Source organism: Leptinotarsa decemlineata, unplaced genomic scaffold (assembly GCF_025532065.1).
Source record: "Leptinotarsa decemlineata unplaced genomic scaffold, Ldec_3_MD MMD2_tig00000008_RagTag_RagTag, whole genome shotgun sequence".
NCBI lineage: Eukaryota > Metazoa > Arthropoda > Insecta > Coleoptera > Chrysomelidae > Leptinotarsa > Leptinotarsa decemlineata.
The window spans coordinates 2,019,326-2,044,193 of record NW_027412537.1 but is presented as its reverse complement, the minus strand read 5'-3'; the positions used below and the strand labels follow the sequence as shown (position 1 = coordinate 2,044,193).

At 37.9% G+C, this 24,868-nt stretch overlaps 3 protein-coding genes across 5 annotated transcripts in view; 2 read left to right on the top strand and 1 right to left on the bottom strand.

The window, feature by feature from the left end:
• The window catches only part of gudu (Armadillo repeat-containing protein gudu), a 36,907-nt gene extending 36,123 nt beyond the window's left edge, over window positions 1-784 (top strand). Inside the window, exon 8 of the mRNA XM_074170849.1 lies at window positions 443-784. Coding sequence (XP_074026950.1) covers window positions 443-734 — 292 coding nt within the window. The 3' untranslated portion in view covers window positions 735-784. The remainder of the gene's footprint in view (window positions 1-442) is intronic.
• The window catches only part of LOC111512452 (SEC14-like protein 2), a 66,788-nt gene extending 59,434 nt beyond the window's left edge, over window positions 1-7,354 (bottom strand). Inside the window, exon 1 of one of the 2 annotated variants that reach the window (XM_074170851.1) lies at window positions 7,167-7,354. In XM_074170851.1, coding sequence (XP_074026952.1) covers window positions 7,167-7,220 — 54 coding nt within the window. In that variant the 5' untranslated portion in view covers window positions 7,221-7,354. The remainder of the gene's footprint in view (window positions 1-7,166) is intronic. The other variant, XM_074170850.1, reaches the window with a different exon arrangement.
• A 13,282-nt stretch (window positions 7,355-20,636) lies between these two features.
• The window catches only part of LOC111512783 (calcium release-activated calcium channel protein 1), a 28,822-nt gene continuing 24,590 nt past the window's right edge, over window positions 20,637-24,868 (top strand). Inside the window, exon 1 of one of the 2 annotated variants that reach the window (XM_023168980.2) lies at window positions 20,637-20,798. The gene's annotated coding sequence lies outside the window, so the exon portion shown is untranslated. The remainder of the gene's footprint in view (window positions 20,799-24,868) is intronic. The other variant, XM_023168939.2, reaches the window with a different exon arrangement.

Below are 24,868 nucleotides of genomic sequence, written 5' to 3'. Positions count from 1 at the left end.
AAACGACCCAATTTTGTTAATAATAGGCGGCTGGGTATAGGACATTTTTTCGTGTGGAGTGCAGGTACACAAATTAACAGTTTCTTCAGCCATATCAGTACCTGACATTTTGAGAATTTCAAACTTTAAAATACCTTATATATAGAGACCACAGGCGTTAAAACGTAACTGATCACTCCGACTCTGTAACATGAATTCCGCCAGCCGAATGCACTGAAATCTGATTGGCCAGCTTGAGGAGGCTTGTTTATTTTACCCAATAGATGCAAATGTGCTTGGTGATCATGTTTTGATCACGCATCTATCTTTTTTAGGTTACTTTGTTTGTTGGACAGATGTAGTTAAGATTGTGACAATACCGCTCGTTTTTCAAGCGAGACTCGACAATATATAACACAAAGGCATTGCACATAGACATTCTAATGTTATCATTTTCTGCTAGGTTGGGAGCTATCACACCGTTGGTGCAGTATATGGCAGACGGAGATCCGGATGTACACAGAACGACAGCCCTAGCACTGTTCCATCTCTCTAAGAATCCATTTAATTGCATAACAATGCACGAGAGCGGAGTCGTCCCCTTTCTTCTGAAAGCAGTTTCTTCTACGGATTGGAAGTTACAAGAAGCGGCTGCTGGTTGTCTAGCCAACATCAGGAAGTTGGCGCTGGAAGCGGAGACTGTTCACTTGATAAGACATAAAGACTCTAGCGATGAAGAAGACGCAGATATCTGACTACTTAATCTATTTTTACCTAGATTATTAGCATTATATTTTTAACCAGTTTCATGTTTTATTCGATATATATACAGAAGTTTTCGATATATATACAGAAGTTTTAAACTTCCACGGCCGGAAGTAAAATTCGAACTTTAATTATCAGGGCCTGAATAGCCGTGATCCAATGGAGAGATTCACTCTGAACGTTTGGCCCACTACTACGGCGGTCATCTTCAGCGATGGTTGGCGACCTCCTCGTTGGTAGAATCGTTAAAGAGACACTACGTTATATGTCACTGATATTTATAGAGAGAGCTCCACTACTGCCCAGGGTCTGGCTTCACTATGTGGACTACACTTTTGTAATCTGGCCGCATGGACGTGTGACGTTGGACGTGTTCCTGAGTCATTTGGATTCGATGCACCCAAAAATCCAATTCACGAATGAGGTCGATAAAGATAACGAACTGCCAAGGTGTTTTATACCACTCACCATTATCATAAGCTTATGAACCATGAAGCCATAGAGATTTGAAAAAATCGAACAATTCCGATAGAAAAGAAGAAATCACGAAGATCAACAAAATATGGTATATCCAATCTAACCCTACACCGCCCGAGCCAATCAAGAAAGTCTTCTCTACCTCTCTTTCTATAAATATCAATGGCAATCAACAAAATGGCTCATTAACGACTCTACCAATGCGGAGCTCGCAACGGAATGCTGCCAATTATCGCTAAAGATACCCATCATAGTTATAGTCGAAACGATCAGAGTTTATCTCTCCAAAGAACCACGGTTACCCAGTGTTTCAATTCCATGAGGTCATCAATGAAAAACTTTTCCGATCTTTATAATACGGATTTAAGCTCATATCTTGAGCTGAACGCGAAGTGTTCAAGTGATTTGGCACATTTGATTCCACCAAGAGCGGTACATATAAAAAAAATCGCGACGTTTTGAGGTTCAACTCAGTACAACTTGAACTCCACTGTTTAAGAACTCTTCCATTTGGAGAACTGCTTTTTTGTAGATTAAACTTCCTGAGAACGTTTTTGCAAAGAGATTTGATCTCCAGCTATTCAAATCCAATGTGTATCGCTACTTTCGCATAGGCGCGTACATAATTTTTTGTAGTGCTTGTGTTCTGTCATTAAAAAAAAGTTTTGCGGCCGCTTCTTTTGTTCAACCACCAGATCAAAGACCATCATTGATTTCTGCGCATTCTGCAGAAATTTCATGCTATTCAGAGATTTTCTAGAAATCGCGAAGATTTCGAGGAATTTAGTGAAGAATTGCATGAAATTCTATAAAATTAGTATGTTTTTTCAAAATATTTCTTTTCATTTGAAAGAAATAAAAAAATGACAGTGGTAAGACAAATTTCAGTGGTATTCCATCTCAATGCATATAATAAGTCTGTAATAACTGATCGCTTGTCTTGCAGTTGTGCTAACAGTTTATCCGATTGCGAAGTAGTTTTCACTAATATACTCGTATTACGGTAAACTTTACTCCACATTTAGTATTAGTTTCATTTCAATCGGTTCACAAATAAAAAAGTTATGTCAATTCAAGGAATCATTCAAACATTAGTTGGTGAAAAAATACTGTAAAAATAACGTTCAGTTGATTTGGCTGAAAGTGTGGCTGATTATATTTTTGGTTTGTTAAAATATTTTCATGTAAATCAAAGGTAGGCAAATATATAGGAACATTTTAGTGTTGAAAAATCTTGGAGACCCCACAAATTGAAAGTCGCGAGTAACGGCTAGTTCTCAAATAATTGTAATGGTATGATGCTAGAATGATATTTATTCCAATTTTCAAGAGGTATAATTTGATCCTGAATCTCAATAAATAAAAAACGACAAATGAAAGTGAATTCGTTTTATACAAAATTGTCAGACCTGGTCAGAATTTGATTCCAAAGAAATTGGCTTTTACGAATAAGTCATACATTTTTTTGATATGGAAGAAAATTGAATAAGTTTGAAAAACATTTTTTTCAGTCTTCAGCTGTAAAGCAATAAAATAATTGTTGATTTATGAAAAAGCACTTATCAAAATTTTGCGGTGCGAAACTTCACAGGGTGAATCGTTAGGTCGTTTTAGAAAAAAAAGTTCTCATGAACATATATCAGGAATTGCTTCGTTTCTGAGATACAGGACGTTCAAGTTTGAAATTATTAGGTCCAGTGGTGTCTCAGTGGACCTCAGTGGACCTCTCAGTGGGAAAAATCTAACCTAACCTAACCCAACCTAACCTAACCTAACTTGGAAAGTTGTAACTAGGTGTGTGATTTTTCATTAGATTGTATTCATACAGACAAAGCTTATGTGAGCAGTGATGGAATTTTCAACCGCTCTAATTCTCATACTTGGGCGTAACAAGATCCTCATTCTATTGTGGATCAGAGAAGTCGAGGAAGATTGGGATTTGGTGTGTGAGCTGGTGTTTTCAGGGGTAGAAGTATCAGCTCTTTCATTTATAATGGCACTTTTACAATATTGAACCCCTTGTTGATGAATTGCCACTAATGGAGCTCAGAAAATATATTTCCAATAAGACGGTGCTTTGCCTCACAACACTGTAATTGTCACCATTTTTTTCTGTTGTAAATTTTGGTAATAACTGGATAGCCAACCAAGGATCCAACCATTGGCCGGCCAGATAACCGCACCTAACGCCTATGGAATCTTATCTTTCGGAAAGGTTGAAATATCTTATTTTTGAATTGCCGACCCATTATAGATACAAATTGGAAGCGGCGTTGATGCAAAGTTTTGCTTCTCTCACCCCTATTTCACTCATTAATTCGGCAAAAAATGTTCGGAAAAGATGTCGCCTGTGTGTAGGAGAAGCTGGTAGACATCTCGAACACCTTCTCTGAATAAATATATTTAAATGATTATTCTTTATCATTATTATTATTTACATGTGATACACTGTTTTAGAACCTTTGGTGATCGAAATCTTCATCATCTTCAAGAGGAAGAAGAAACTGAAGATGATCACTTTGTGTTTGAAACACGTGTAGAAGTGTTGAAATAACGATTTGGTGTTGTGAAAAAACTCCAGTAGTATCCATTATTATTATTGTTGAAGTTTCATTTATTAGTAGTAAATATAGTATGAATTGTTGTCAGTTTTATTGAAACTATTCGTTTCAATTACTGCTGTAAAAAGCTTTTTCAACATTTAGTAGCTACTACTGAACAATTTTATCGCCGCGTCGTCTAAAGTCTACTTTATCGAAGTTTCAAAGTCTACATGGAAACACCTAAAAGCTTTATATTTCAAAGATGACTCCAGCAAACCATCAAGTGTGATACATTTTTGGAAATGTAATTTACAGGAATATACAGGGTGTCCCAATAAAAAAATTGTTTTTCATCAATAACTATTGATATCTCATTTGCAAAAATATTTTTTACGCCATTGAATTCTACGTGAAAAGTGCTTCGAGATAATGCTTTCATAGAAACAATAAATTTTCGACAGGTAAAAAGTTACAGCAACTTTTCGAAAATGGACATTTTCGTAAAAGATGCTGTAACTCAGAATCGATGATAGATATCGATATGCGGTTTTCACCATTATGTTTGTCATGAAATTTGACCTTCAGACACAGCCATCAGTTTTCATCTATCTACTTTGAAAACAGGAGTTTTCCTTCAAAAAAGTCCAATTTGGCCCACTCTGTACAAACCAGGCAGGGTGCAAAACTAGTTTGTTTGGGAATTGCTTGAGCGATGAGAACCAAACCAACAGGAGCATTAGAGACACTCTAGAACTATTTGAAATAATGGAAAAGACAGTGTTTTTGTTGGATTATTTATTCAGTTGAAATAATTCCACTGAATTGTTTCATGAAAAAGTTTGAATGTCTACGCAATCAACAATGCGGTTTTGAATATTGTATCTACGAGTATGTGATAAAAATCTTTTGAGATACAAATCAGATAAATATATTTCAGAATACTCATTAAAAATGTCATTAGAATAATCAAGTTCAGAACAAGATTGTCATGTTGACGGCAACGGATCAAAGTATTCCTTATAACGATAATTGTCAAGTAGATAACCCTCAAGTCATACACATTAGTTATTGATAACATTAGTCGTAGAAAACCGATCTGAATAACTCATCACGTACCAACTAAGATACTTTTTACTAATATGTAATATAAATTTCATTTGCCTTTTTTCAACCAAAAAAATTATATATTAGATATACCTGGTCTTTCACGTAGTTGAATATATTGATATCCTAACTGAACTTTAGGTAGTAGGTACACTATAGACACTATAAAATTGTTGTGAATTATACGTTACTGAATATCTATGTCCGTTCAAGAAAGCTGTTTTATAGCGATGATACACGTGTAGCGGTTTTTGCAAAAGCTATATAGTGAAAATATTGCAATAAATTTGATCAGATATTGTTGGTATGGATTTTCATCACGAATTGGCAATTTTAAAAAAATGAATACTCAAAAATAATCAAAAAGAAGCGTCCTGCATTTGTTTTCTCAATTTTTTTTTCGAAAGAATGTTTTCTTCATGTAAATGATTTATTGAAGTATCTACCTTCTTTCAGACACTTCAGTTCTATCATTATTATATCCATCAAAAACAATTTTGTTACTGTTTGAGGTAATTATTACGTGAATATCTAGTACACTGTTTTTGTATTATACGATATACGAGATTCTTTCAACGAAGAAAATCAAGGCAAAAGTGCATTTCATATACGAATATCATATACAGGGTGTAACATAAGTACGTATTCCTGTGACAATTTTGAGAAAAAAGTCTTTAGAAACTTGTGTGCGGAAATGCTTCGTTTTGGAGATAGAATATTTTTGTTCGTTTTTTAAAAATAACCTTTGCAAAACATGAGTTATTTGCACGAAATTTAGTAGCCGGGTTTTTTTGTCCAAACTTTTTTGACAGTAAACTTTGTTGCTGAGAACAATACAAAAACTAAGTATGTGGTGGATCTCGTCAAAATAAACAACTTTTTCCTATAAGAAGTTCATCTAAAAATAATTCGTTTTCAAGATACAAATAACTAAAATTGCAAAAAACTTATGACAAAAACCAACCATGTTTTGAAAAATTTCAACAATTTGTATCTCGAAAACGAATGATTTTTCGATGAACATTTTGAAGGAAAAAGTTGTTCATTTTGAAAAGATCCACCACATACTTAGTTTCTTTAATGTTCTCAACAACTTCACTTAGCGCCCTTTTTTGAAAAATTTCAACAATTTGTATTTCGAAAACGAATGATTTTTTATGAACATTTTGAAGAAAAAAGTTGTTTACTTTGACAGGATCCACCACATACTTAGTTTTTGTAATTTACTCAGCAAAATCACTTAGCAACCTTGGAGCTAAGTAATATGCATCGATATAGAAAATTATAATTATCTCGAAAACGATCACCTCCAGCGTTGTTGAGGAGGTGTACCATTTTTACTTGGAAAATTTGTGGAAATTACGTTTTTTCATGAAAAGTACCAAAAGTTTACTGTCCAAAAGTTAGAGCAATTTGAAATATTTAATAACAGAGTACTCAGCGCCCTCTAAATATTACATGGAAATTAATACGAAATTATGATTTCCCACGTTAAAAAACCCCGAGTACCAAATTTCGTGCAAATAACTTATTTTTTGTATAAGTTATTTTTAAAAACGAAAAAATACTCAGTTTCAACATCCTGTATCTCCGAAAAGAAGCATTTCCGGACGCAAGTTTATATAGACTTCTCTTCTTTAAATTGTCTCATGAATACCTACGTCACTTGAATATTTTAACGTACTTATGTTACACCCTGTATATTGTTCAAACAATATTAAAAGTTATGTGCCCGCTTCAAAAGTTTTTTGATTTCGAATAATATAAAAATTCAAATTAACATTTGAAAAAAAAGTCATTAACCTACCTACATTGACGCCATTGAAAGTCAACTCTTTGAAATACAATTTTCTTTGATTATTACTCCCCCTCAGCCGGGAAAAGTCGGAAGTGGTATAAATAGTTATACAAAGGGGATTTTCAAAGATACAACTTATTTTAATTTCTCCACCCCATTTCCACCTCGTCAGAAAACATGAAAAATTCGTATGTGCTATTTCAGCGATATTGAAACCTTCATCTTCATCGTTTTGAGTACCGCCTTCCTGGTTCAAATACATCAGGAACATGTTACACATATTGTTACAATGAAAAACCAGAAAAAAACTAATGCATCCCATGGTCTCCGAGGATGAACTCGAAAGTATTCAAAATTTGGCGGAAAAATAGTTCGCCTAAAAAGGATGTTAATTCATGCGAAAAAAAATGCATTAAATCACTATTTCAAAACTCATTGATTCAAAATACTTCTTCGGAGTTAGCTTTTCTTTTCAATTGACGAAATAAAACAATTCTCACCTTCATCAAAGCAAATTTCTGATCATCGTCCAGGATAATCTTGGCCGGCGGCATGATTCAAAACAAATTTTATGTTGTCACCAACACAACACAATCGAGTGTACTGCCTTGCCTGCTAGTTACTTGATTGATTGTGAAAATCAGCTGAGCGCACTGCAACATTACCCGTTTGAGGACTTTTACTCGCTTACCTTGAAGCTTTCGGATATCTACCATCGAATTGACCAATATAACAGAGTTGCCAAATGCTCGGATATTTCTTATTTTCTAACTATAATCTAAATATCAACTTTTCTATAGGGTACTTTTCGCATTCGAATATGGACGATGTATATGCCCGACCTCGGACATACTACCGGAGTAAAAAAGACTAGATCCGCCGGGAGGAGGAAATATCAAGAGCAGATAGTTGTTGGTTCACAGATGGATTCTGTGGTTCTGATGCAAGTCCAGCCGGAGTCTCCTGACGACTATCGGCGTCTGGCAAGGCTTTTGATGGAGGAGAAAATCCCTCACCATACTTACTCGCCCCCTGAGGAACAGCAAATACGAGCCGTTTTCAGGGGAGTGCCAGAGCACTTGGCAGTCGACGATGTGCGTGAGGAGCTCGAAGCAAAGGGCTTTGACCTCGCCAGCGTCACGCGCATGAAGCGCGCTGGCAAACCTATGCCTTTGGTCCTTGTTTTGGCAAACAGGGACCAGAAGCATATATTTGAGATCAAAGACCTCTTATGTGTGAAGGTTCAGGTTGAATCCCAGCACGCAAAAACTTCGGTGGGCCACTGCCACCGATGTCAGCGCTTTGGTCACTGCCAGCGCAATTGCTTAGCAGTGCCCATCTGCGTCAAGGGCGCTGGCAGGCACCTAACCAGTGCCTGCAAAAAGGCCAGGACTGACCCTCCGAAGTGTAACTGTAAGGGGGTTCACACAGCCAATTACCGCGGATGTCCCGCGTACCCCAAGGTACAGAAAAAGGGGCAGACAACAACATCTAGAAAACCAGCCTCCTCAGGGAGACCTGCGGGGTCTGAACGCGTCCAGGAGGGGGTCAGCTTTGCAAAAGCTGCATCCAAGGGTGCAAGTACTTCTGCAAAGCCCACTTTCCCTCGACCTGAACCCTCACCTCAGCCTCAAGGGGTTTCAGACATCTGTGCCGCACTGGACCAGATGAAAAAGTTATTCGTCAAATTCCCTGTGCTACAGACAATGTTCACGGTGAATACTAACGTGATGACCGGAACTGCCAATGTCTAGACAACCAATGTTGCCTAGATATCTGAAGATAGTTTTTTTGGATGCTAATGGCATTCGTTCAAAAAAGTTGGACTTTGATAACTTTCTAACTGAAAACAACATAGATGTTGCTCTAGTCCAAGAGACACATCTGAGGAACGAATCTCTTGTCATTCCAAACTACAGATTCTTTCACAGAGAACGTGTTGGACATACTGGAGGGGAGTTGGCATTTTTGTCAAACGATCCCTACAGTGTGTCCAATACGGCATTGACAGTGCTCGATTACACGGTACTGAGACCGTCGGGGTCGAAATTCAACTGAGCAGAGGTTGTCACAGAATAATCTCGGTTTGCAACCCTCCGAACATTCGTCTACTCTCAGAATCTCTGGATGAACTGCTGATGGGAAGCAACATTCCGACAATTGCTGCTGGCGACTTCAATGCCAAGCACAGACCTTGGAGCAGAGCCACAAATTGAAACGGCCAAGCGCTCCATGCGCATGTTGACAGGCATGAATATCTTGTGCTGGGACCAGATGAGTCTACGTACTATCGCGGGCAGTCTAGGCCTGATGTACTAGACATCGCGCTTCTCAGAAACGTCTCTCTGACTAGCGAAATTTACGTTCTGTCGGAACTGGATTCCGATCATAATCCAGTAATCCTGGTATTGGGCGATGATCTTCCTCCCCCTGATTATCGCATGATATCCAAGACGGACTGGGATGTCTTCACAGCCCAGCTCGAAGAGATGCGCGCCCCTCCTGAGGTACTCGATTCTCCCGACGAACTTGACGCGGCAGTTGAGCGTTTCGAGCGGCCACATCCAGGGAGGAGTGTCCGCTAAAGAGCTACAACGAGTTTCCCCCTCGTATCAAAGCCTTGGTACGAGAGAGAAATCGCCTGAGAAGGCTCTATCAGCGAACTCTTTTCCCAGGGGACAAAACAGCGGCGAACAGGATGGCCAACCAAGTCAAACAGACCATCATTGAGCATCGAAACGAAAGGTGGGAAGAGCTTTTGGAATCCTTCGAACCTGGGAGTGACGAGCTTTGGCGAGTCACTCGTAGGCTCAAGGGGAAGAAGACTGCTCTCTCACCCATTCACGGAGAGCGCGGAGTGTGCTACTCCCCCCCCCCATGAGAAGGCGTTAGCCTTTGCAGACACGATGGAACGTCAGTTTCAACTTAACGTTGACGACAATGACGACATCGATCGCAATATGCTGCTGGAAGACCGGGTTCACCGACTCCTCAGGGAGGATGACGACGACGACATCCGTCCGGCTTCTATGAAAGAACTGAAGGGTCATATCAAGGCTGCAAAGGCCAAGAAGGCTCCGGGGGCCGACTCAATAACCAACAAGTTGTTGAAGAGACTCCCGGAGAACTGCGTTGATTAACAGTTCGTTGGCCCTCAGAAACTTCCCTAGAAAGTGGAAGCATGCGATCGTCGTCATGCTCCCAAAACAGGTCCGAGCGAGTGAAGATATCCCTGTACGCCGATGACACGGCTCTTCTCTCATCTTCCATGGGCCGAGAGCTCGGCGTCGTCTACATTCAACGTGCATTGGACGACCTCGAGCGCTGGAAGATCCGAGTAAACCCGGAAAAGACTCAGGCGATAACCATGGGAAGATTATTATCTTCTCCGGCCAAAAAAGTGAGAATCTCTGGAAGGGAGATTGACTGGCAAGCGCGGGTAAAGTACCTCGGCCTTCTAATAGACCGTAGGCTCACTTGGAACCCGCACATCATGTGCGTTAAGTCTAAGATCGAGGGTCGGATAGCCAGTCTGTACCCTCTAATCAACAGAAAATCAAAAATGAGCACGAAGAACAAAATCATGATCTACAACACGATGTTCAAGCCTGTCATCATGTATGCTTCAGGCGTCTGGGGACAAGCGGCTCCGTCCAACATTTCCATTTTGGAAAGGTTGCAAAATAAGTTAATTAGGATGATTGTGAATGGTCCTTAGTTCGTGCGGAATGAAGCCATCCGCAGAGATTTGCAGCTGCCTTCCTTACGGCAGTCCATCCAGTCGAAGAATCAGAGAGTTTTTGAAAGAACGGAAACTCATTACCCGTTAGTTAGGGAAGCCACAGATTATGCCTTAGACGACCCCTCCCGATATAGAAGGCCCCGACACTCTGCTGTCGAATGAGGCCCTCATGTCCCCCGTTAACGGATGAACGACTTTCTCATCCATTCCACCCCAGCCAGGTAGGGGTATCCCGTGAAGGGCAGCACTGATGTCTAAGGACTACATGCCGTCATACCATCAGTCATGTACCCATTGGTCCTTCTTGAGACCAATAATCAGTCGAAAGGGTAGGAGAGCTGAACTCCAAACCTGAAGGAAATGAGGATGACCTTCTGAATCAGTCCAGTCATCACCCGAAGACGGTTGTAGATACTAACGATCGAAATGTCGTGAACTAACGTGGCTTGGAATCTCTCAACTTGTTATTTTTTTCTTTTTCATTTCTTTATTTCTATTTATTTTTTGTTCATTTGTTCTATTTTTACTTGTATTCTATTTCACTATTATTTCATTTCTGTTTTTTTTTGCTTAATATAATTGTTATTTTCAGCTAGGTATTCATTTTTAATTCTTCTTTTTTAGTTGTTTCAGGGATTTCAAATCATTTTATATAGTAGACAATGGAAGTCCGAACTAGAGAAATTCATCATGAAACATTGTCAGTCACGAATTTCACTAGTTCGGACTTCCATTGTCTATTATATAAAATGATTTGAAATCCCTGAAACAAGTAAAAAGAATAATTAAAAAAGAATAGTTGAAAATAACAATTATATTAAGCAACAATAAACCTGAAATGAAATGATAGTAAAATAACCTACGAGTAAAAAAATAATAATTGAATAAATAAAAATTAAAGGAATGCAAAAAGAAAATAATAAAAATAAAAAAGTGTAGAGATTCCAAGTCACGTTAGTTCACGACGTTTCGATTGTTGGTATCTACAATCGTCTTCGGGTGATGACTGGACTGATTCCTCCGAGAGATGACTATTTTATAGGTCGTTGAAATACTTTCACTTTCTCTACTTTCCATTTTCCGCTTCACTGATTCCGTGAGAGATGACCGATTTGGCGGGAGTTGGTCATTTCTCGTTTGATGATGGGTTTCCATATGTTTCGTACATCACCATTAAGATCCTACCTGCAGATAAAGGAAACGCTACTGTGGTAATGGATACCGTTCTCTACGAACAGAAGATCGAAGAGGTTCTGCAGAAGGGACGATACACAAAGATCGTACGGGACCCAACTGCATCAATCGAAAGGAAGTTGTACCAGATTTTGAAAAAACACCAAGTCTATTTTTCGGACAAGGAAAGATCATGCCTAACACCGCACCACAGTAAGCCCCCTCACTTGTATGGTCTACCCAAAATCCACAAGAAGGACGTTCCGCTTAGACCGATCATCAGCTCCAGAGATTCGGCTACTCAAAACTTGTCTAGATTTTTACTTCCCTTAATACAACCATTACAAGGGAAAACATCGTCTTTTGTGAAGAATTCAAGACATTTTGTCGAACTACTAGGGTCAATTGAAGTCACACAGGAAGATCAACTAATTAGTTTCGACGTGGAAAGCCTTTACACCAACGTTCCGGTCGAAGAAGCACTCCAAATCATACAGAGAAAGCTATCCGAAGACGGGAACCTGAAAGAGAGAACGAATCTACCTATAGAAGTAATTATGGAATTACTAGGATGCTGTGTACGAAACTGTTATTTCCAACTGAAGGACGAATTCTTTACACAAGATGAGGGACTGCCAATGGGATCGCCACTTTCACCAGTCATAGCCAACATATATATGGAGTGGTTTGAAACTCTGGCCATTGAAGAAGCCCACAAGAAACCTCGAGTCTGGTTGAGATATGTTGACGACACCTTCATAATATGGAACCATGGGAATACTGAACTAGACGCCTTTCTGAAACACATCAACAGCGTGAGACCTCCCATCACTTTCACAATGGAGAAGGAAATCCACAATGAATTGCCATTCTTAGACGTTTTGGTGAAGAGGACCGACACTAAGTGGGAAACATCTGTATACCGAAAACCCACTCATACGGGACAGTATCTGAACCACGAATCCAACCACCATCAATCGACAAAAAGAGGAATCATCAAGACTCTATTAGACCGTGCTTTTGGGCTTTGTAATACAAAGGAAGGTCTCGAGAAGGAACTAGACATCATCAAAAGTGATCTTCAGCGGAATGGATACTCCAAAGCGATGGTAGAAAAGACTTTGGCCAAAAGACAGCAGGAGCCTCGCAAGGAAGAGAAGCCGTCACAACCAGTGCTTGCACTTCCCTACATCAGAGGATTATCGAAGAGGATAAGAAGAATTGGTTCCAAGTACAACATTAGAACCTGTTTCAGATCCGGTAACACTATCCGTAGCAGCCTCACGAAAACCAGGCCCCCAAACGCGGACTGCGATTCCAAGAATTGCATTTACCGGATACCCTGTGAGTGCGGAAAATCCTATATTGGTGAAACTAAGAGGCCATTGAATATTCGCATTGCCGAGCACAAGAAGCACACACAGCGAGGAGAAACCAGCAAATCAGGAATAGCAGACCATGTTTGGACCCATCAACACAACATCGAGTGGTCCCAAGCTGAGATCTTGCACAGAGAGGAACATTGGTTCAGGAGAAAATTTAAGGAAGCCGCATACATGTTGTCCAACAACGTATTCAGCCAGGCCAGCGTAGATGTACGAAACATATGGAAACCCATCATCAAACGAGAAATGACCAACTCCCGCCAAATCGGTCATCTCTCACGGAATCAGTGAAGCGGAAAATGGAAAGTAGAGAAAGTGAAAGTATTTCAACGACCTATAAAATAGTCATCTCTCGGAGGAATCAGTCCAGTCATCACCCGAAGACGATTGTAGATACCAACAATCGAAACGTCGTGAACTAACGTGACTTGGAATCTCTACACTTTTTTATTTTTTTATTATTTTCTTTTTGCATTCCTTTAATTTTTATTTATTCAATTATTATATTTTTACTTGTAGGTTATTTTACTATCATTTCATTTCAGGTTTATTGTTGCTTAATATAATTGTTATTTTCAACTATTCTTTTTTAATTATTCTTTTTACTTGTTTCAGGGATTTCAAATCATTTTATATAATAGACAATGGAAGTCCGAACTAGTGAAATTCATCACGAAACATTGTCAATCACCTTCAAACAATTGTCAGTCACCTTCAAACAAACATCAATAAAAATATTCTCGGACAGTCAAGCGGCATTGGAAGCTCTTGGCTCCTACCGAACAACGTCTAAATTGGTAGCAAATTGTCAAAAATGACTATTCTCAATAGGAAGACTCAACAGATTATCTCTGGTCTGGATTCCTGGCCATACTGGCCTGAAAGGCAATGAGGCTGCTGACTCCTTTGGAAAGGAGGGTGCTGAAAGCAGCTTCATTGGACCAGAACCTGTCATTGGCATCGCTTTAGGCTTTGCCAAACAAAAATTGAACACCTGGATAGTAAGAAAATTTGTGGACTTCTAGCAGAATCTTCCAGGATTGGCTCATTCTAAGACGTTTATTCACCCTTTGAAGCTCAATACCAATAGGCCTTTTTACAGGTCACTGTCATTTTAATCATCATATGCAGAGACTCGGAATGTCGGAAGACAGTGTGTGTCACCTCTGTTCGGAAAATAATGAAACAGCGGAGCACATACTCTGTGCTTGCCCCGCTGGGGACCGAGTCAGGTATTTTGAGTTCGGCAGAGCCGTACTCTTACCATCTGACCTGAGAGACCACTAACCATACAAACTTATCGACTTCGTTAAAAAGCTGGGTTTATTTGATCGAGTGTGAATTGGTGTGAGCCACAATAAGCCCTTGCGGGTTGTGGTGGAGAGTCGAATAGGCTCACTCACTTTGGACCTAACCTAACCTATTACCGTAGAACTCTTCAGTGTCATGGCTTTGTTGACATCCGGTACGGAGCTAGCATGTACCTATCCGTGTGCGTGGTCTTTTGGTTCACTTTGTGGGTTAGTCTACCACCACATCGTTCGATTAGTACATCTAGGAATGCTATCTGCTGATCCTGTTCAGTCTCCATGGTGAACTGGATGCTTGGTTGTTGAGCATTCAAGTGGTCTGGAAGAAGGTTCAGAGCGTTCCGATGTGGTGATAGACTAACCCACGAAGTGTACCGAAAACATATGCACAAGGATAGGTACCAGTACGCACTATTGAACCACCATCCTATTCAAAAGAAATGAGTTATCTTCACTCTAACGGAACGAGCTCAAAAAATATGTGGACCAAAACATCTAGAGAAAGAACTGGAATATCTTCAAGTGACCTTGAGAGCAAATGTATACAGTGTACCTGAGACATGACACTGAAGAGTTCTACGGCACAAAACCGGAAGAAGGCTCAGATAGTGGCATGCGCGTTACAGATATAATTGGAAAACTATTGGGAAACACAACATTAAAAAGGTTTCAAACCCACCAAGAAGATACACCAATACAACAGAGCCTCAGGTCGGCTACAGACAAAAGGTACCCAATATCAGCCAGGTACAGGTATCAGCACACCAAACTACCTGAAGTGAGAAAATGAGCTTCAATTTAATTACATTACCCAAGTGATGATATTGAACAAGTAACATTGTAATACAAATTGGCAACGTTGTGGTAGGTAGAACAAGGTAGGCACTTAAACTAGGCAACTTTTCATACCGTCTTGAAAAATTCATGTTATTATGATCTGTTGTACATATTTTTGTAGAAATTAGCGATCTGATGCTCAGAAGTCCGGATTCAACCGCGTCTGGTGTTTTTAGTTGTTTGTCGTTTCTGCTTCGACTTTGAAGGCATTTTCAAAAAGCTATGACTGCACTGAAGCCCCAATCTGCACCAGGAAAATGCACCAGGAAATTCATGGACAAGTTGTGAGGCTGCAGACCTCAGAAATATGAATTTTTTTTTGTTAACGAAATACTTTTCAGAACTTCATGAACATTCAGTAACACCATTTTTTCATTTTCATATTTTTATTTGCAGAGCTTTCTTGAATAAAAAGATTACTGGATGTTATGAATAACATTTTTTGCTTCATTCTACATAAATATTTAGTGAGGAGCTAAATTAGGGATCAAATCAGATATTTCGCTACATGGATTTTTGTCAAAAAACCTGATTTCCTAATGTATATTCGCGAGAAGCTATATAATTGATTCTTAGCTGGTGAGGTACTATTTTTTTCAAATTGAAGTTTTCCAATTGAATTGAAATATTATTTGTGTTCTCCTATACAAAATAATCAACTGTTTTATTGATGAGTAATAAGCACTACTTCACAATCCGCTACATAATATTGAAAATTATCTCTGTCTGTCCAAAATCTGATTCAAGTCGTCTCCTTGTGAACGGCAACCCTCAGAAATTCAAACTTGTGCGAGCCAAGAAATAATGAGGTCATATTTTTCAACGTGTGATTCATAAGAATAAGAATAAGAAAACTTTATTGACTACATTGTGAATAACTTACACGAGTTGCAGGTCAGTAACAGTACACATATAAATAATGTAAAAATAATAAAAAGATATATATGAAAAGAAGGTGAATATATAGCAATGGACCAGTGAATTGTGGAGTTCATGTATTCCTCTATTGAATAGAAGCAATGTTCAGTCAATGTTTTTATAATTTTTTTCTTGAAAAGGTACATGCTGAGCTTTGTTAGGCCTTCATTAAGTTTATTGTACAAATTCAAGTTGGGAGAGTTGGAAGAAGACATTTTCAGTCTGAACCTGTTTGGCCTCACCTGCCTATTATTTCGGGTGGCATAGTTGTGGAAGTCTGAGTTCAACTTCAGTTTTCCCCTATTTTTGTGCAATTCAATAAGGGTTTGATATATATATATATATATATATATATATATATATATATATATATATATATATATATATATATATATATATATAGAAGCAAGGAAGTGGCATTATTCGATTTTTTATGAAAAGTGGCCTACAAGGTTGGTCGTAGCGCGTACCTCAATGTGCTGCGCTTTTTTGCAACTTGAATACTCTTGTTGCCTGACTAGAATTTCCCCATAAAATGGTACCATAGCTTATAAGCGAATCGGAGAGGGAGTGGTATGAAGTCAATAGCACATCTTTGTTCACAATATTTTTCAGTTTACGCAGCAAAAATAGTTGGCTAGAGAGTCTATTGCATAGATGGTTTATGTGGCTATTCCACTTTAATTCATCATCGAGAGTTGTCCCTAGAAGTTTAGCAGTGGATCCATTCGAAATGTTTTTATTAGAGGAGAATATGATATGCTGGGTCTTATCATTGTTCATTTTGAGTTTATTTTTCGTAAACCACAGTTCTGCTTTAGAGGCAGTATTCGCCATAAGTTCATTGAGTACAAGTCGACTATAATGCGAATTTATCAATGAAGTGTCGTCAGCAAATGCAATACACATATCCGGAAACAAGTAATGAAATATATCATTGACATAAATGGTGAACAACAATGGCCCAAGTACGGATTCCTGTGGCACGCCATGATCAGTACGAGCCCGTAGCGAAGTAGTTTCGTTGACAGATATCACTTGTTGACGGTTGGTTAAATAGGACTTCAATAGATTCAGTGGGGTTCCTCTTACCCCATAGTGCTCGAGCTTTGCCAGCAGCAGCTCATGTGAGACACAGTCAAACGCCTTAGATAAGTCACAGAGTGTGAGACCTGTTAACTTCCCAGTCTCAAGGCCCTCAACCATTCCTCCCACGACTCTGTTTACCGTCTGGACCGTGGAACAGTTCGTCCGAAATCCATATTGACAACAGTGAAGTGTGTTGTATTTACCAAAGAAACAATACAGCCGATTTTTCAGAATATCTCAATAATTTTTCATAGAATTTGTATTATGGATATAGGTATGTAGTTGTCAGGAAGATATCTGTCTCCTTTTTTTGAAAATGGGAACAACTTTGAATATTTTAAAGGCATCGGAAAATACACCATCAGTAAAACAAATGTTAATCAGTTCCGTCACTGGATTTATTATCGCTTCCGTTATCTCCTTCAGTATTTTGCTATTTAAAAAATATACATCAAAGCTAGAGGAATTTTTTAGATTTTTGATTACGGACAACATTTCGTTTGTTGTGACTGGCTCAAGAAAAAAAGAATGCTGAGGTTTCAAGTTGGGATCTAAAAAATCAATCGCTTCATGATGACTTTCGGGTAAACTCTCCATGATGTTTTTGCAACCATAGAGAAGAAGTTATCAAACTCATTTGCCGTTATTGTATGGTCAATGGGAGAAACATAAGATTCTGTTTCAAAATTAATTAACTTCCAGCAGTCTTTACTCTTATTGTTTGAAGTAGCAACAAAAGTGTCATACGCATTTCTTTTTGTCGCAGTAATTACTAAAAGATAGTGATTTTTAATTTTCCTATAAGCAAGCTTGTCTACATCAGCGCCTGTGCAATCTGAGACAACTTTCACGGCCTGAACTTGTCTCTTGTCTCATAGATACGTTATTGTGTTTATTACATCTCAAGGTCTTTCATTTGAAAGACTCATTGCATGTTACTTTATATAAATGATCGTCTGGTCCAGAGAAAATGGTGGTGAGTCACTGAAGGCGGAGAAGGGGGCCTAATCTTCATTTCAGTTACCCGCTCCGCCAGTACATATCAGTCTTTCTTGCAGAAGTAGGATGCAATCTTGCAATGCGCAAGAAACATTAACTTGAGGCCGCAAATGAGATAATCAATATTTTTATAGACAGAAAGACTGCACTTGGAGCAAAAGCAAAAGTGATTTCAAGAGTCCTCATGGAATACCGTTGATAACTGAGGAAACTGGCGGAAGGGAATATATTGACCATATACTGGATACCCGGACACTCAGGTATCACATGCAATGAAAAAGCTGATGAATGTGCCAGAAACGGATCTTCAATTTCATATAAAGGCCTGGAACCAGCTGTGAGTACCCAGTCTTTAGTGCAGAAACAGATTGGAAAGTCGATAAAGGAAATTGGAGAGTACTGCGAAAACATATCCGGCATTACACACGAGAAAACCTTCATAAAGGGACCGTCTGATACTAATCGTTTCGTCTGATACTGCAGCACACATTAGTACGTGCGTTAACTGCCAGAACGAAAGTTAGATATATCTTGAAGTTTATCAGTCGTTGCTGAGACTTCGAGATATATATATATATATATATATATATATATATATATATATATATATATATATATATATATATATACATATATATAACCTTCGTCCTTGCAGTCATCGAATATACTACTGATGATGTCTACTGCAGTAGCAAACAAAAGTTTGCTATTTCAGGTTTCATTCGACCACCGCCTACCAGACCAGATTTCGTTGTCTTCGACTGAAGAATAATTGTAGGGTTATTCGCTGGAAACTTGAACAAACTAGGACTATATATTGGAGACTTCGCTGCAGGCAATGCAACAAAGAAGAAGAGATAGTTCGACAAATTTTATGTGAATATGGGGCACTGGATCACAGGACAATATGACATAAATACATACAGCATAGGATGTACAGAGATCAAGATTGTTGGAAAGGGTGTCATAAAACAATGGGAGGAAAACGCAATTGAGTTCATGGGGCTGCAGTGTTTTTTGAAATTTGGAAGAAACTGACAAATCTGGTGGCACCCAGGCGGAAAAAAAACGGCAGCGATAGTGTAGACCTGCAATCATAAAGAAAAAATAAATTCCTCAACCGTCGAATACAACAACAGAAAGGTTGTATTGAGAGAGACCAGGTTCATGAATAATGGAGGAGTTAAGAGAAAGCCGGAAGAAAGGTGGCTTTCTTGAATCTGGCTCAAGAGTGGAGTTCGACCTGATTAGCAGAGACAAAGCATACGTCGTAGTTGTGCTGCACCAACTCTTTAGGTCGATTAAGGCTTCAACTAGTTTCTGTCATGAGTCTAAGAACATATCACACCACTCTTCCTCGTCGCCGTGAAGTGGTGGCCTCGTGGTGCAAAGAATTCAACCTATCTACCTCGAAAAAAAGGCCAGTAGTGAGTTTGTTAAACGAACCAAAGAACGACAAAAAGTACGCTAGAGAACAGATGAGGCTGGTCTGGAAAGTTGAGAATACAAAAATTACGTCAACCAGTTATTCAGCAGGAAGGTACTGCGAGCCCAGCCGCGTGTCCATCTTTATCATATGTAAAACTGAACATATGTAAAACACTGAATCAACCTGTCCCAACATCTAGCTACTGTCAGACCTATCAAAACTTCTTCAAGAAGAGGGGAAATGTAGGTACCAAAGAAAAATATAACAAGTTATTATATAATAATAGTTAACAATTAAATGTGCTTATACTAAGCTCAATGAGGCTCTTATTTCCTGCAGTATAGAGTAATAAGAACGGGTGAATTTCTATGGAAAATCTCTTTCGTTCATCTACCAAAAAGTACTATAGTTGATCAAAACTGTAATTGTTTCATATTCATATCTGTCTTTTATTAACCTCCTAGGGTGGCTCCAGTTTCGACTTATGAATGAAACTATCCACGAAGATGATTATAGAATTTTCACATTAATAAATGAGTTGGCGAATATCAGATATTCGTGTTTCTGAAAACAAATTATCATTTGAGTGAGTCCATTTCAATTTGAAGTATTTTTCATAATTATTAACAACTGAAGTCGATTGTATTATTATTGACAATTACTTATGATTTTATTTGGATTATCAAAAGGTTCATAAGACAACCACAAGAAGCGCTAGGGTTTGAGGGGTGTTTGTTATTGATATTCAAGGTCAAGTCCAGTTCAAATTGTACACTTTTTTCAAATTGGAAAGAACAATTAGGAGAATTTCATAAACTGTTTGAGATCTGTAACATCCATGACAATTTGAAAAAAATAAAAATGCATGCATCTTCCCCACTTTCCTTGGTTGCCTGCAGTTCTCCGTTTTCATCAAAGTCAGGTTTTATGGGTATCTTCCGGATGCTATCCATGAGAGAGTTCAGCAAATACGTTAATTTTAGAAATTTCCGAAAATCCCGAGCGAGAACAACAAAGCAGCAATCAATGAAAATCGTTTTATAGCCGGTGACAGTCGTTAAAATATTTCAGTCTGCGGCGTCATCGCATAGCATTTGAGTACACGCTAGGTGGGAGCAAAATATGAATGTCTAGGACTGTTCTCAGTTGATTTCCTGACCGCGGTAAATGCAAATTGATTGATTTCTATTTGGCAGTTCGCGGGAAAGTTGGTTTATTTTTCAAGTGGAATGAACTCTCTTGAACGAGCAGTGAGTATCATTTTTGTGATTTGGAGTGCATATCATCATATGCATTATTTTTGGCTACCGTGAAGGCAATCCACCGCTCTTTATAGATTAAGGATTTTGATTTAACACTGCAAAATACGGCAAATTTCTTACGTCGTCTGCTTGAACTTCGTGCCTATAAATCATTGGTCAAAAACAGTAAACAATTTTTAGATTGGTTCGTTACAACAAGTTTGTTATGATCACCTTCTCGAATAAAAAAAGAAAAACTTGTATCCGTTCCCTCAGGCCCAGAAGTTTATTGTGTTATATAAACATTGTGAATATGAAACCCAATATAAAATTCAGATAATTCTACAGTGTGTAACTGTGATGGATTTTGATTTTTGGCATGGACGCCAGACGATTTAATAGCCCGCAGCTCTCTTTAGCGTTCAATAGCCCATAAACTCATTTGGATACTATAATTTTTTTCACTCTCTATAATGATGCTTATAAGTGGCATATTTCTTCTTGCGGGAGGTCGTTTCACTAGTTACTGATGACTTCCTTTCTTTATGATGTTCCTATGTTCCTTTTTTCTACCCGTCGAGTCTACCTTAGTTTATCTTATGTTTGTCTCGATCGTGGGAAGTAGGTACCTATTTGACCAATAGCAACTGGCAATCCCTTTTGTCAAGATCAAAATAAAACTGCTTCAAGGTATTTTCTCCTTTGTACACCAAGAAATACAATGCATTTCTGTACCCCGCCTTATTTTTTGAACGGGTCAACTCAAAAAATTGAAATTTGAGATAATGAAATAATGCATGAATACTTTATTTTGAAGTGAAATTGGCAGATGAAACTTTCTTGTGACACATCATTTTGAAACTCCTGACGAATACTTCACAAACCTAGAATATCAAGTCAATATCTTCACCTACTGCAAAATGGCGGAACATTTAATAATTTCCTGAAGACAAACACATTTTAATACTAGAAATATTTCTTTTTATTTGCCATATGGCAATGTCAACAAGCCGATAAGGTTTGTTAAGTTAATTTTTTTATAAAAACGACATAAAATGTCAGCACGACAATGAACATCATTGTTCAGTTAGAATATTCTCATTTAGTTTTCAGTTTTACTAAAATGAAGGTACCACGTCAACAATCTCTAAAATGGTCAATTCTCGTCCATTGGAAGAAAAAATTAAAGCGATTTTTATTTACGGTGCGACGCGTAACTTTCACGAGACCGAAAGGATTCTCAATGAACATTTTCCGAATCGTTCTATCCGTAGAAAATATTTAAGGGAACTTATATCCAAATTCACAACTACCGGTAGTGTAGTGTGTGGTGAGATGGTAATAAATTCTGAACAATCTACTTATTCCGTCGCGAATGTTTGTGAGATGTCTCCTTCTACTGTGTGGAGACTTTTGGAGAGGAATAGGTATCATCCATACAAAATTAAAATGGTACACCAATTAACTGAAGAGCAGAATACTGCGAAATCATGACGGAAACCATTGCTAGGCATCCTACCTATATCCACAATATTTTTTTAGTGACGAATATACATTTTTTAAACGGCAATGTTCACAGACAAAATTGCCGTTATTGGAGTGACACCAACCCTTACGTTTTCCGGGAAACACATACCCAATATCCAGAAAAAATTAACGTTTGGGCAGGAATATTGGGAAACTATATTGTAGGACCCCTATTTATTGATCAAAATTTAACAGGGAAACTGTATTTGAATGTGCTGGAAACTACTGTTGTCTGTCTCATCACTGAAATCGTCGAAGCGAAAATTCAATTGGATATTGATTTCCAACAAGATGGAGTACCACCACATTACTCCAGACAAGTAACAAACAATTTGGATACTACTTTTCCCGGTCGTTAGATTGGCCGTCGAGGTCCTACAGAATGGCCAGCCCGCTCGCCAGATTTGACACCTTTAGACTTTTTTATGGGGCCATTTGAAGCAAAAGGTGTACGAAACAGAACCTGCTTCAATATTGGATATACGGCAGATAATAATAAATATTTGTAGAGATATTGACTGTGTTCGAAAATGTTAGGCGTGAAATATCAAATAGGATGTTCACATGTCAAGAAGTTCAAGGAAACCATTTCGAACATCTTCTGAACTGACCTCAAGCTTATAACTTCATATTATGTAGTTAAATGTCAATGTATTCAAAAAATTTTCAAAAGATTCTTCATTTTGTAGTAGTTCAAGATATTGACATTATATTCTAGGGTTGTGAAGCGTTTGTCAGGAGCTTCAAAAAAATGGGTCGTAGGACCCCCTTTCCATTTAATTTTTTTCTCAGATGGTGCCCAGTCGTCATCTTGAAAGTTTTATCTGTCAATTTCACTTCAAAATAAAGATTCTTACATTAATTTCATTATCCCAAATTTCAATTTTTTGAGTTGACGCGTTCAAAAAATAAAAAGGGAGAGGGACATTAAAGAAAAGCACTGTATGTTCAGTCGTGTTGGTAAAACTATTTGCTGCCTTATTATACCAAATCTATTGGTAATTTTCTCTCACAATGAAATGATCAACTATAGCATAAATGTTTCAAACGGTTTAATGAAGTAACAGACTATTTTAAGTATTTTAGTAGTATTGTGACATATAGGGTATTTTATATATTTTTTGATTCTGCATCCAATTTTATTTTATGGTGAATATTGTTTCAGTTCTATTGGAAGTTGTTATTTTCAAAGAACATGAATATAACACTGATAGTTTTCAATTACCTACTTATCAATCAACGAATGAAGTTGAACTCCTCAATTTACAATGAATGCATTCGTATAACCTAATTATCAATTCACAATTAACTAAAATAATAGTTGTCCAACATTCAATTGTCTTATTCAATTGTATAAAATTTGTCTCCAGTAGGGTCGTATATTATGCGCAAATCGTGGTGGAATATGATTATAACTAAACTTTTTTTCGAAACAACATGTTTGCTTCAGGATAGGTTTTTGATTTCGACTGTGACACAATCGATTGAAACGATGGATTTTTCTATCAGTCCCTATTGTTTGAAGCAATCCATCGGAATAATAAATTTAAAAATCTTGATCTTTCTGTCAGATTGGTGTACATATCAACAAACCTTGTAATATTCCATTTTTTTGGATCTTTTGACAAATCAACACAGTCATTTCTTAGGATCGTCTAATAATTCACAAAATGTTTTTATTTATTCATCACGCTTTTATTAGCTTCACCTGTACGAATTTATGTTTGTTTGTTTGTTTGTAACTCCTGAATTATCGACATTATTGCTTGATCTACTTGCATGCAGATGGCGCTGTACGTAATCTCCTTGATATAATGGGCTCATTTAACAATTTTTTTTATTTCATAATTTGAAAGTTTATGTTTCAAATAGTACATCTGCAAAAAATCTGAATTTTCACTCTTTATCTTCCCCCTTAAATTAATTGTTGAATGTGGCGTTCACCGAAACGGGGCATGGTCAAGCTTGACGTCACATCAGTCGACTCGGCGACAAGGGAGTGCTGGCGGATAAGCAAAATACGTGTGCTTAAAGCTGTAGAAAGCAAAATACGTGTGCTTAAAGCTGTAGAAAGCAAGTTGTGTGTTGTTTACTGCAGTGGGTCAACTGCGTGAGTATGAATAATGATAAAAAATAACGTTACAAGTATTGCATCGTTCCTAAATGCAAGAATTTTTCGGTAACTGCACCAGACAAAATTTTTATTTCACTGTTACGAAAGTTATGGCAGTACCTATGCGAAGGGCCGACTTTGTATCGGCCAAGGGGGCGCATTTTTGTTGCGAAGATCATTTTAATGTAAGTATGGATGATAATTATTAATAAAAATAATTATAGTTTACTCTGAGCACTATTTTGAATTTTAGGTTGAAACAGACTTAGAAAATTATATGTACCTATATCAAAACTATGAAAGTGAGAAAACTTATATTGAAACCAGGCGTAATTACGCCTATATTTGATAGCCAGATTGATAGACTGACGACCCATACATCTAAAGCTCTACCGTTTGTTCAAAAAAAGAAAAACAAATTTTGTTGAATACTTGTAAC